The sequence below is a fragment of the Polyodon spathula genome, chromosome 58 (genome assembly GCF_017654505.1).
Source record: "Polyodon spathula isolate WHYD16114869_AA chromosome 58, ASM1765450v1, whole genome shotgun sequence".
NCBI classification, from domain to species: Eukaryota; Metazoa; Chordata; class Actinopteri; order Acipenseriformes; family Polyodontidae; genus Polyodon; species Polyodon spathula.
This window is the reverse complement of record NC_054591.1, coordinates 785,754-799,902: the sequence shown is the minus strand read 5'-3', so window position 1 is coordinate 799,902 and position 14,149 is coordinate 785,754. Positions and strand designations below refer to the sequence as shown.

Sequence of the window (14,149 nt, the reverse complement as noted above, 5' to 3'; positions counted from 1 at the left end):
CTCACCAGTGGGGCGGTGATGACCCAGCTCTGCTCCGCGCCTGTAGAATCGCCCACCCCTGACCCTGTGATGTTCTCAGTGGGAGGTGCCAGGGGTTGTGCCCTGGTGCACCATATCTCCATTCCCCCATGCCCACGCCACATTGTGAACATTCCTCCTAGCTCTCGCACATTCTGCACATACTTGCAGCTCCTCTGTCACAATAGACTGAATTATCTTTCTTTTGTGAGGGTTGCAATGACTTTAGTGTTATTAAGCCATTCAGCTCTGATGTCACCAATTTGCAGACGCTTTGGAAATAAGGCTAGTGATCATATAAAACAAAGTCCTTTATTATTTGGAGGTTTATCCAGACCCTTCCAATCAATACAAGGAAAACTTGTAAGTTGAGCACTAAACTTGAAATTACCTTAATGCTTTACTGTTAGAAAAAACACATTTGCACAGAACTGCTGCAGAAAATCTGTCCCTTCATCTCAAATCCATTTAGACTCTTGTCCAAAAGCTTCCCAAGGAGTACCTAGAACTACAGTCCAGTACAATGCTAACAGTGGTCCGTAGCAATTAATAATACCTTTAAGTTCTCAGTCAGTGCAAATGTATTTATTACTTTTGACGGGGCATCCAAACTGGTGCAAATGTCCTGCAGACTTCAACTCGCATCTAAATGTGTTTACATGTTTAGGCTTTCCGTTTGGAGCATAAAAAACTCTCCTCACTGTTAAAGATCCAGAGGTGTCCAGGCACCGGATTAGAAGCGATGTATTTAGAGAACACGATAAATTCAGCTTCATGCTTTTATCTACCTGTTGTCTGCAGTGTAAATATCTCAAACATACTGTGTTGTTGTTCCTCAAAGCTCAATCTTTTAAATTCCTTTGAAAATATAATTGAGTTCCCTTTACTGGGCTCTTGTGCTTTTTACAGTAACTGAACACATTTTCATGTTATTGTAATTATGTTTGCAGTCAACTTTAAAAACTTAGTTGTTGTTGATGAATCAACCAGTATCCAAGGGGTAAAGATTACCTGAGGCCTTCATTTGACTGTCAGTGGATTTTCTGTCACCTCCCTAAAAGGGTGTGTGGCAGGATGACTGGATGGATAGAGACTCGGAGAGAGTAACTGTGGGTTTTAAGTGCCGGGGCGCATGTTTATTAAACAAAAATAAAACTAAAACAAAACAAACAGGCACAGGGCCAAAGAAAAGGTTTATACAAAAACAGAGTCAGGCTATGCAATGCCTTCACTGACTTATGAAAACAAAGAAAAGACATACCGCTGACACACACCTTCCATGTGGTCTGTGGTCTTCGGTCTTCGGTCTTCGGTCTTCACCTCTTCCCTCTCCCAGACAGTTCCTCCCACAATGCAGCTCCTGCCTCTCTTAAATACCAGGTTGCCAGGGTTGATTGACAAGTAATAATTCACCTGGCCACATTCTGCACGTATTTTTGGCAGGGGTAGGAATTAACCCTATCCCTGCCATCCACCACCACAAACACACCCAAAACAACCAGCCCTGCCATATCTAACACACACACTTTTTCCTATACTATTTACACATAATATTTACAAATTATACATCTATTTACATGTGCTGGGCTTCTACCATAGTTTATCTGCGCTGGGCATGTTTACTGAAAGGTATGGCTCCTTTTAAACTGATTCTGTTCATTTCAGCAATGTAGCCCTCTGAAGAATTCTAAGACAAATAACACATAACCAGTGGAATCTAGGAAACACATTCCCCACTCAACACAGCAGACCAGTTAACCCATCCCACCATGGGTATATCATGTTTATATAACTGTCCCCCCATTTAGACACTGAAGCTGTTTAATTAGTTATATATTGGGGTTGTCTTTGTGCAAAACTCCTTTGTGCTGGAGAGTGCGCTCCAGGCTGTAGAATCGCCAGGGGATCTGCTTGAGGTCGTCACTAAGAGAAAACTACTGATGGATCTTATTTTTTCCCTTGTCGTTTCTAGTGAAATGTATCCTATTGTCTAAGCTGTAACTCACTGCATGCCCCCTCCCTCGTCCCTGCTTGAATAGCCTCATCTGTGGAAGCAGTTTGAGCCTGCCCGTCACCACCCCCTACACACAGAGCCACAGCTCATGACAAGAGCATGGTCCCCTGGCTCCACATGACGTCACAAGCCTCCTTAGCAGGACTGCGCTCAGCCAGAGAGCAGGGGTTAGAGGTGCAGCCAGGAGCGAGGCAGGAATAAATGCTGCAGAGACGCACCTGCTGCAGGAGGAGAGTCCCTTACACTCTGAGACTGACACGAAGCACAGTGCACATGGGCAGCAGCTGCTCTCCAGACTGACAGAGAGACCGGCCGAGAAGCTCTTCTGAAAGACTGAAAAGGGAGACGAAGCAGAAAGAACGGCAAAATACCGGACCTTGTATCTGTATTTATTTTTGTACACTAAAGGATTTGTGCATGTAAAGGTAACTCCATCTAGTTGTTTTCTCGTGGAAGTTAATACTAGCAGTGCTTTCTCGTTAATATACTGACTATCAGATACTAAGAGTCAGTGTGAATGTACGAGGTAGATGCATCTGTGACTGAGCATTCATTGATAGTGGACTGGAATGTTTGTAGATAGGACATGTATTGAGTAAGATGGGTATGTTTATGTGTACAGTATCTGTAGAAGGCTGTGTGAATCTACTGTACATCCAGACAAAAAACTGTCAGCTGTGTCAAACAAAAAAAAAGCTACTGTATGCGACAGGGTTGCAGGGTTTTCCTTGAAGGGGTATGATAGATTGTTTTAAATCAAACGTGTAGTGAAACGTGGAGTGAAAAAAGTTACTGGATCCACCATATCACCAAAAAGCTATTTTAAGTAATGTATAGGGGGTTCATCTTTCAAGTAAGGGACTAATCTGCATATATAGGAACCCCTCAATTGAGTACATTTATAGAAAACAGGGATCAAAATACAGTTTTTAATAAGGTCTGAATATTGTAGGTCCTTAAAAAACAACAGACAAAATAACACAGCAACTGTATTTTGTTAAGGGTATTTTAAAAACAATATATATATACCCTTTCTAAAACCTTTAGAAAACATATCTTGAACTCCAAACATAATGGATCGAAGTGGACATTAAAAAAACAATCGTTAGCGACGGTCCTAATACTGCCTAATACTGAACATGTGTTTTCTTTCAGTGGTATAGCAAAAATTGTATCACCTTTTTCCTCCTTTTTTGTTGTGCTTCCCTAGGCTACAGTTGACAGATAACACCCAAGGCTCGAATAAGGGACTCAGTCAGTGTGTCTGCAACTGAAACCGCATTTAGGGAACGTAAGCAAACTAGACAGTCAACAAGATATCTGGTAGAGGTCTAGTTTTTAATGAATTAAAATTTGATGGTTTGACCTTGCGGGAGGTTGCAGTCCACAATTACATGTGCAGTATGCTTCAGCCATGGTTAATACCTAACTCTGATGCTAGAGATCTGCTAACAGGTCATTAGCCAGGGAAAGTAAGTTTTTCATACCCCTGTGCTCCTGAAAGTAAGAATGGAAAGGGCCCAGGGGAAAGCAGGCACGCAGGCTTGCATGTACAAGTTTTATTCACTCAAAGGCGTTAATACCCTGAATCAATGAAAACAAGCTAGAACTGATTGCCAGGGTGTTCTCACTTTACAAGAAAAACAAACAGCTACGCACAATCATGCATTCCCAAAGACATTCTTTGGTCTTTGTATTTCAAAAACGAGGTCAAGATGTTCCATTAAAGTGGGCTTTCAATTGAACATTTAGTCCCATAAATGGTACTGCAGGTAAGTTACCCTGTTGCTTTGTGCTGTTCTTGTGGAAAACAGCATTCACTGCAGAGCATTGGAATTTGCAATGAGAGATGCTTATACTCACTCTACACGATGCACATGAATTTTCAAACTAATTTCATCTGCTTCTAGCCATTTAGGACTGCAGCTGGGTATAACCCAATCCAAGTTTATTTATTTATTATATATTATATTTACAATACCTGATTGACACCCCTCTGAATGGACGTGCATCGGCATAAAGCCAGTTGGCCTAACACACCAAGGCATGTATTGAAAAGCTCTCAGAGAAACAAACAAACTTCCAAGGAGTTGTAAGAGCAGTGTGTGCGAGCGGATCAGATTACATTAAGAGTGAATAGTAGAGCGGAAATGAAACAAAGCTGGGGTCTGGACTCTGCACTCACAATCTGCTTGCTATCTGATTACTAGCAATAGTTTTTGCTCCGGTTTGGGCTTTACAGCAGACACTGTCATAAAAATCGAAAAAGAGTGGTCGTTATGTAAATTGGGTAAGCTGTTTTAACATCCTATAGCATACATGTATCTGTTTTGCTTTTGGGGTTTAATTCAAATCATGTTCTTGTAGATAAGTTTTCTTGCTTTTCCAGTTTTTGTTTTAGTTACTGAGATTTATTCAAGTTTCTCCCTTGTTCAAACAGCTCTTACTGGCGACTACTGCTTAATGCAGTGGAAGCCATATAAGTACCTCAGTGCCTCAGTCATCCTGCTCTCTGGTTACCTTTTTGTGTATCAGTTTCTACAGGGATGTATAATGCATTAAATAGCCAGACCAGCAAACCACTTCTATATTACACTGAAACAGTGCAACTCTATGCACAGTGACTATGTGGACCGAATTTCACCTGCCAGGTGAGCCAGCAGCCTCAGCAAGTGTTGATCGAACTGCAAAGAGCTTCTTCCAAATACTGGACATAGTTTTTAGGTCCAGATGTCCATATATAACTTAAAATTAAAGTATGTGTTTGCATGGACCGTACCGCATAAGGCAGACATATATGAGCCCAGTTTGAAGATGTGAGATGAAAAAAGCACGCAGGCATTCTGCACCAGCACTGAAGTGGTTAACAATTCGTTCATACAGATTTAACATTTCTTTCTTTAAGCTGTGGTGTTCTGAATAAACGGCCGGATTGTTCAGCAATGAAAGCTTCCTCTCTCTGAAATCTTTTCAGAGATGGAACTGTACAAGTGACTATTTGTGCATCTCAATAATGAAAGTGGAGACAGATTCAGACTGCTCTGGTAAATCAGGATGCGTCTGGAAATTTGAATGCAGTGTTATAGGCTTGCCAGAGCCACATATACAAGACAATGATTGTATAAAACCCGGCACCTGCGACATTTCACTTATATCATATGACATCAATTCATTTGCACAGCACTCCTGTACTAGGATAGTGTATAATAAAATAACAGGTTGAGTTTACAGAACATAAGCACATTGGGTTTGAGCAGCAAACTAATTTAATTGCTATCCTGGAGGGCTCTGGTAAACTCAGGCAAGGGATACACCCACACTTTTTGGTCTTTGATCCAGTTAATTGAAGCACGTCCCCAATAGATATGAAAGAGCTATGCTAATCCTTGGAGGGGAAGACTGGAGGTTGCACACAGGAAGTAACATAATGAGCGAGACCCTGTCCTCTGTACAGTAATTGGCCTCCAGAGAAAGTCCTTTCAACTCTTTATTAATAAGAAGAATGTAGACGAACATCTAATCTTTGTGTTATCTGACAAATATTTCTGAAATAGCTTTGGTGGGGAGGCTATGACAAGAAAATGGGCTTTGACAAGAGCAGATCTGATGGTGAAAAGAACTACAGCTGTCATCCCTGGGCTTATTATGTAAATGATTCATTTGCATAAGTGAAGATGGACAGGCAGTATATAGATCCTCACTGTTCTCTTTCTGTCACATGTAACCCAGGGATCATGTTGATGAAGCAGGGGAAGCAGGGGAAGCAGTGGAAATCAATCTGCAAAGGGCTGATCCTGGGCACCCTGCTAACCAGCTGTATGATCCTGCTCTACTCCTACGTGACACCTGCTGTTCGGTTAAACATGCAAGAGTAAGTGTTTCCACCTCTTAGCATCTTAAGCTAGCACACAGTGAAGATCGTACTTCTTTATTAGAAACACACTGCTTAGCTCTTGCCCTCCTGGTCAGTGAAAGCTAAATCTCCAGGCTACATCTGCCTAAGGCTGACATCTTAAGGGAAAATGACGAGTTACATTCTCTGGCTAGCACTCAACCTGCACGCTATAGCTAGTGTGTTACATCCTCAACCACTATTCAGATCAAAATGTATTCTGACAGTGAAAGAGGCTGGCTTGCTGAAATTAAGTTGTAACATAACGTTCAGAGCAAGGTCTCCCATTGCAATGAAATGCATTTTCTCTTCATCAGGGTTCCAGTCCCCTACTCCTGCGCCTACCGTCCAGCTCACGCTCGCAGCCTTCCTGCCTCCAATGCCTCCCAGGGTGGGGCCTGCACGCCGAAGGTAGACGTCATGTTCATGAAGACCCACAAGACGGCTAGCAGCACCATCCTGAACATCCTCTTCCGATTCGGAGAGAAGCATCGGCTCAAGTTTGCGTTCCCCGAGAGTCGAAATGACTTCTTCTACCCCTCGCTCTTCCAGCGCACCCAGGTCAAAGACTACCGGCCAGGGATGTGCTTCAACATCATCTGTAACCACATGCGATTCAACGAGCCAGAGATTCGCAAGCTTCTGCCTTCCGACACCGTCTACTTCTCAATCCTCCGGCACCCGGCCGACCTCTTCGAGTCTTCCTTCCACTACTTTGGAAGCGTGGTCCCCTTGACCTGGAAGATCTCGGCCGAGGACAAGATGACGGAGTTCCTGCGTGACCCGTGGCATTACTATGACCCCGAGGGCTTCAACTCCTTCTACCTCAAGAACCTGCTCTTCTTCGACTTTGGATATGACAACAATCTCAATCCGGATGACCCTCGGGTGGATGAGAGCATCCAGGCGATGGAGAAGCGCTTCTCCCTGGTCATGCTGCTGGAGCACATCGACGAGTCCCTGATCCTGCTCAAGGAGGCCCTCTGCTGGGAGATGGAGGACGTGCTCTACTTCAAGCTTAATGCCCGTAAGGACACACTGGTGTCCAGGCTGACTCCTGAGCTGCGCAGCCAAGCTACTGACTGGAACATGATCGACTGGAAGCTCTACCACCATTTCAATGATACCTTCTGGAGGAAAGTGGAAGCGTACGGGCGGGAGCACATGGCCCGGGATGTGGAGGAGCTGCAGCGCAGGAACGCTGAGATGGCAGCGGTCTGTATCGAGGGGGGGCAGCCCGTGGAGGCAGGAAGGATCCAGGAGTTGGCCATGCAACCCTGGCAGCCCATTGGCGAGAAGTCCATCTTGGGCTACAACCTCAAAAAGAACATTGACAAGAAGCACAGAAAACTCTGCCGGAAAATGCTGACCCCAGAGATCCAGTATCTAACAGAGCTGGGGGTCAATCTGTGGATAACCAAACTCTGGGCCCACATAAGGGAGTTATTTAACTGGTAGAAAGGCCCATACGAACATTACCAATCAAAAAAATAAATTTCAAATCCTATCACATTATTTATTTGGATGAACTTCTGCTGTGGAGGCAGTGATAACAGTTTCAGATTATATTGCTATAAACTCATCTACTGCCAATAGCCTTTTGAATCATGTGAGCCATAAAGCACATGCGAGTATAGTCCTCTCCTCTCTAGTCGGAAAGCTACTGGACCAAGATGCTAACTATTGGGCCTCTTCTGCTAGGGAAGTCCCATCTTCTCACCGGAGAGTAATAGAACTGAACTCTCTAACTGGGATTCTATCTAACCAAGTAGGTTGTATCGGGTTATAGAAGAGGCAACCTGGCTATCAAACACTTCTCACTGTAAGACTGTTTGTTAAATTTGATCAGCCCTGTAGAGGGCTGTAGTGCTGTTTGTAAAAGCATTTTAAGTGGTAAGCACAAAATAGATTTCAAGGTGCACCAATGTTCAGACGGACGGTCGTGCAACAAGCAGGATAGGGTCGTAGAACTCATCAGCCTATTGATAGTGTTGTTCTATTTTAATTGCTATTATAGAGGGGGGAGAGGCAGGAATGAGTGGCAGAACAACTTTAAGAGTTCCGCTAGTTATGTAGAGGAGGATTTTAAGGCAGCTATCTTTGCCCATTTGTGCTAGCTGTGTAGGGAGTTGAGCAGGGTTGCCTGCTATTTCAGCTCCACACCATGTGCAGCTTGGTTATTTAGGTGTAGATCCATCTTGAACAAGGGTGCATGTACAGCAGTGCCTTATGACAAAGTCAAGTAGAAAAACATGCCCTGAAATTAACAAACTAGGTTATTTAATTTATTTAGATCAACAACTATATTAACAATTCACGTCAAATACAAATTTCATGTAAATAAAACCTGGCTTGTTTTTCAGTGAACAAAACTCTGTTTAAGCAAGTTTGATTTTTAAATGCTGTTTTTAGAAATTACAGATATTTTCCTATTGGGAATTAGTAGATTTATGAGCAAACAGATACTGGTATTAACAATATAGGAAGGAGGATAATGTGAGACAAAAGATTGTGTTTTTTTTAAATAATTTTGCAAATGGAAAAAGACTGAATAAGGTGCATTTAATAACTATAAGCGGTTACTGTACTGTTTACTGAGTGTGTTGATAATTTTTAATTTATTCAAAGCTGTCTTTAATCATTATTATGGGCATTGACTTTGGAAAGCCAGGCTCTGAAATATGACTGAACTCCATCATTGGAATATACTGACCCCAGTATGTTCTCACTGTGTCGTTTCTATGTGAACAGCAGGGGTTTCTCTGGGCACTCAACGTTTTACAGATATTCTTGCTAAATGTTACTGTACATGTCAGCAGTGTTATAAATTACTGAGTACAACTAATTCTAATGATCTCAGATTATTTTCTTCAGCATGCAGGCTAAACAGCTCAAAATACAAAATGTACAGTACCAGCACACACAATTACATTTGCTCTATAAAAATGTTGCATCTAAGAAACTTATAATTTTTGCTGTAACAAACAATTTAGCTTATTGTCTGATTTGCTGTGCATATTTAGTTTTTTTATTCAATTAGAACAATTGCTGACAAATGGAGAACTAAAATGTCAGGTTTGATGGGAATGGCTTCTTTCAGTCCACTGTAAAGCTTTACAGACATGCATCTTATTTCAAGTGGGGTCCACCTGTTCCTTCCAGGTGGATCCGAGACTCGTGGGGTCCAGAGAAAGTTTATACAGTATTTATAGTTAAGCAATAATTTTCCCCTGGAACTTCCAGTTAATGGGGCAGTATTTTCTAAGACAGTCTTATTGAACCAACCTGTCTGAGATATCTTCACTATTTCCTTCTTGCAGATTTCCTCAATAAAGTCTTCAAGGTCAGACACAGCCTTCTAAACGAACCCAAAAGTGTTTTGTGTATCTAGAGTAACATTTGGTAAATATCCGTCTTTGGGATGGGCACACAAGGTCTGGAAATTCTACAATAGGAAAAGCAGATGAAAGGATGGTTCCCTCTTGAATTATTATTATTTGTTTAAATCATTGCAGTTTGTTTTCACATGTCTTTTTGAGCAGTTAAAAAAACTTGATTTGTTGGTGTTGACAGTACAGCTGAAACACATCCCCTTATTCATATTACAGCCTGCTTACCTGTAGGAAATGGATCTGATCCTCTGTCTCAGCAAGCTGTTCCAGATCTTCCTTTCTCTTGCTTAGCTCAGTAAGCTCTTGCTCCAGTTTCTTGATGAGTTTCTCAGCCTGGCTCACCACAGCCTGCTCTCTTTCTTCCATCAACGCTGTAACCTTGTCCTGGAGTTGCGTAATGAAGCAGATTAGCTTAGTAAATAGCCCCTCACATAACTGTGATTCTCTTTGTGCAGAGCTCTGAAAGGGGACACCAAGTGAAAAACACATTTAGGATTTTTTTATTCATTTTTATTATTCCTTAATGTTTTTCTTCTCAGCAGTTGCATGCTGATGCACCAACTCAATATATTGTTTGGTCAGTCTAAATTAAATCCTAGCTGGACGTGCCCGAATGGTACTCACTTTGAGTAACTTCACTGCTTGTTTTAGCTCTTCCAGCTCCTTTTGTCTCACCCAGGTCCTCTGTTGTATTTCTGTCTGTGTCTCCCCCAGCTGGATCTGTGAAGCAGAGCAACACAATAAGATTCACAATGTTTCAATGACCAGTTTCCGGTCACAAGACATTGCAGCGTTTGATTTTTTCATTGCATAAGATCATACCCAAATATCTGCCAATATCCTGTTATTTTTGCCATTCATTTAGTTAAATATTCTCCTTTTGTCTGCTCACTGGATCAAATAAATTGTTGAAAGAGAAATATTGCTAAAATAAATGAAACAACAAAGCATCCCTGCTTTGCAATGTTTCCGTTTAGTTCTTGCTAGCGATATAACAATAACGCAATGAAATCCTTGCCTTTTTCTCAGCCCATGCACTCTCTGCCAAGACAACATCATGGCTCTGGTGTTCCTGGTCTGTACACAACCAGCAAATGCATGTCTGATCAGTTCTACAGAATTTCAGAACCCTTTCGTGATGTGGGCAAAATCTTTCTCCAGAATTTTGGACAGGGTCAACCAAGCTGTGTCTTTTAAAAGCTTCACCATCCCAGTGAGGCTTGAGGTATGTTTCATAGGAGGAGGCCAGGCACAGAATTTTTCAGCCTTGAACTTTAGCCCAGTGCAGGAATTACAAGGAACATCTCCAGGACCAGCGTAACCGGGAGCAGAAACAGGGACCTTAAATGCCTGGGTTGTCTTTACCTTCTCCAAAACACCAGCCAGCAAGGTGTTTCTGCGCAGAACAGGTCTTGGCGTAAAGGTTTCTCTGCACTGACGCAGCAGAATTCTGCATGGTCAGTCTGACCCCAGTAGTTCTCTAAACACTCTCTACAGAAGCTGTGCCCACATGCAATAGTGACCGGATCATTCAGTAGCTCCAGACACACAGGGCAGGTCAACTCCTCTGTGTGCAGATCGCTTGCTGTTGCCATTTTTCTTAGCAAAGAGAAATGAAAATGAAACTGCTTCTTGCAGTTGAGACAGAACTGCTGACATCAGATTGCAAAGGGAAGGGGAGGAGATACCTAGCTGCACACAAATCTCACGGTGTTGGAGAGTGGGATCACAGATTTGAACGCCCAGTCCCCACATAAACACTCATTTAAAATTATTGCAATACTGCTCCCTAGCTGCAAGTACATCAATGTTGAAAACAAATGTTTAAAACTCACAAAACTGCCCCAAATCACACACAGGTCCTACAAGATGTTCAAGAAAACGCAGAGGCAACTGGGATGTAGAGCACATTTTCTTTATTTTATTTTACAATACAGTAAACAACAATGTAACAAGAGATATTTTTACATAATAGCACATCCAGGAACGCTATGCTTTGTCTGTCAGAGAAGAGAACTTTTTGATTTTTTTTTTTTAAATGCTGAAAGGCACTCGACTTTTTAAAATCAACACCATTACAGTAAAGCTTACAATAGAAACTTCTTACAATTACTTGACAATATACTTAACAGAGTTAAATATTTCAGCTCATTACTGCAGCATGTCATCATTTTAAACCCGTTATCAGTCTATAAAAAGCACTGACAGTCAAAAGCAGATGGGAATACAAAGTTCCTCTTTCCTTTACAGTAATATCTGTGAAGCTGTTCTCTTTCCTGGAATCTAATCTTAGGTATTTAATTCACAATTCCAGTCTGCCCCTAGGCTTGCTTCCTGTTTTTTTTCAGTTATAAAGAAATGCAAATGGGGCACCTTTAATGATATTTTACATATCTCTATACAACAAAGTCAGGCTTTACAGTCGACTGAAGTGATCACCTGCTTTTACCAGCCTGTAACACAAGCCAATTAGCAGCCACTTGTCCACTTTGCTTTGTAATAACACAAGACAAACCCTGCCCCAGCCTTGCTACAGAGCAAGTTGCACATCCACTTAATGACTCAAGTGCTACACTTGAGAACGGCCTCTCTAATCCTTATACAAGTCCCGACTGGAAACAAATGTGCCCCTAGTTGTCAACCTCACCTTCAACCCCAAGCAGACATCTTCCGAGTTCCGTTCGATAATAAGGATCTTGTCCCATCGACAAGTACCAGAGAGACAGGAAGTGTGGGTACCATGCATGGAACAGACATCTAAACAAATGCACAAGATCATACTCCCTGGAAAAGTGGGCTGTGCATAACAGCCTCATACAGTAATGACATCACCAGAGACTGCAGGACTGCCTGGAGAACGTCTGCAGTATGGATTTAAACTGAGTTCAGTGGAGCTCATCTGAGAAACCTTGCAGGGGCGATGCACACAGATTCATGAAACAAACAAAAGTGTTAATTATAACACTACCACCACCACCACTACTACTACTACTACTACTAATACTAATAATAATAATAATAATAATAATAATAATAATAATAATAATAATATAATAATAATAAATGAAAAATATGACACTTGTCCTTTTGGACCATTCCAGGGGTTTACACCAACATATATTCAGTTTTCTTTATTTTTGGTTTTGAAGCCTTATGTGCAAATAATAACAAAACTGAGTCTATATTTTAAGAGGCTGTGCATGCTGCTTTTGCGTACACCGAGAGGCAGTGCAGTTTAAAAATGAAAGGTTTCATGCTTGAGAATCAATCCATACAGCACATAAATAAATACAAGCGACAGCCATCAGTCATGGTGAGAAGGAGCGAGTCTGAGTAAAGCACTTCCTTGCTGGAGGAGACTAACCACACAGCAAAGCGCTGCTATATGTCTGAGCCCATTTCAGCACACTGCTTATCGGATATGTGACTGGCTAAGGACTCAATGATGTCCAGAAGAAGCAGCTGGCTGAGGGATCGCAGGTTGGGTAGCTTGGAAACCTTGGGGAGGGAATCAAATATATATATATATAAATGAATAAATAAATAAGAGAAGAAAGAAAAGGGTTGTGAAACTAAAAGAGTTGAAGTTTGTGAAAGAATTTGCTGTAGCCGGTACTGTAGACAATCTTACTGGACTAGTCTCTTTCTAATTGGTTAAAATTTGCCATACTATGGCAATATGACACATTGTTATTAACTAGAATTACGTGTTTCCTGATGGGAGGGAAGATACGGCACAGTGAATCAGTCACATGTAAACAATTAACCATTTGCTCAGGGTTCATTCAGCTTAGCTGCAAATGTAAAACCCTGTATCCTAGTTCCAGAGTTAAAATGTTAATACAGTACTACTTTAAAAAACAAATTGACCACTGGGGACCAGAGACGCCTGTCTCACTGGACTTACAGGGGCAGATGTGTGGCTTCTTAAGCACTGTGAACAGATAAAGTGGTGGAGGGGCAGACAGAAAGCAGAGAGCAAATCAAGAGAGAAGCTTATTAAAAACACAACGCAAAGTCATTTTTAAAAATGCTTGCCTATGAAGCTCAATAATGATCTGAACACTAACTTGTTTCATGAATGAGACGGTACTAGTTTTAACTCCAAACCAACATGACCTGTAGTTGGCAATGTAATTATTTTTGTCATTTGATTTAAAAATAAATAAATAGCAGCAAAGCTATCACTTGGTTTCTTCTTTAAAACAGGGCAAATAGATTAGGAATGTATATGGACATTGTGAGCTCTTTAGACTTCAACAAATTAGCTCCCTGTGGCACTCATTGAGATCTTTAAGAATGGGGGTCTAAAGGGGAGAAGCCACTCGGCGCTAATGCAGCCAGGATGGAGAGAAGGGGCAGCAGACATCCAGAGCTCCAGACAGGAGCCAACCCACCTTGATGAACTGATGCACAATGATGTGAAGGCAGTGCTTCTTCATATCCAGAGCCTGCGTCTTATCTGCAGCTTCGAGGATCTGAAAAAACAAACAAACAATAATAATAATCATGAGCTCTTCTGCCTAGATCTGTGACACTGCCAAGTGTACAGCTCAAATGCGTAAAAACAAACAGCTATTATGACATCTTAAAGAAGACTGTAACTCTACCTGTAGCACATTTTCTACAGTAACATTCATCTCCAAATTCTGCTTGCAGTACGCCTGGAGGCGGTTATTTGAGAAACCATAGTAATATGGAGCAGCAAAAAGATAACTGAGATTGAGAGTGAAGGAGAAACAAAACAAAACATCTTTAAAAAGTGTCCAGTGGCCTGGGCAATGAACAGCAGCACCAGAAGAGATTTCTGCTGAACTATGCTAAAGGTTTTAC

At 41.7% G+C, this 14,149-nt stretch overlaps 1 protein-coding gene across 1 annotated transcript; it reads left to right on the top strand.

Annotated features, from left to right (window-relative positions):
* The first annotated feature begins 1,620 nt into the window (after positions 1 to 1,620).
* Positions 1,621 to 8,765, top strand: LOC121307743 (galactosylceramide sulfotransferase-like). The gene is made up of 3 exons (XM_041240007.1): positions 1,621 to 2,457; positions 5,762 to 5,903; positions 6,242 to 8,765. The coding sequence occupies exons 2-3, from the start codon at positions 5,767 to 5,769 to the stop codon at positions 7,380 to 7,382; spliced, it is 1,278 nt and encodes a 425-aa protein (XP_041095941.1). The 5' UTR covers positions 1,621 to 2,457; positions 5,762 to 5,766; the 3' UTR covers positions 7,383 to 8,765.
* Positions 8,766 to 14,149: the final 5,384 nt, after the last annotated feature.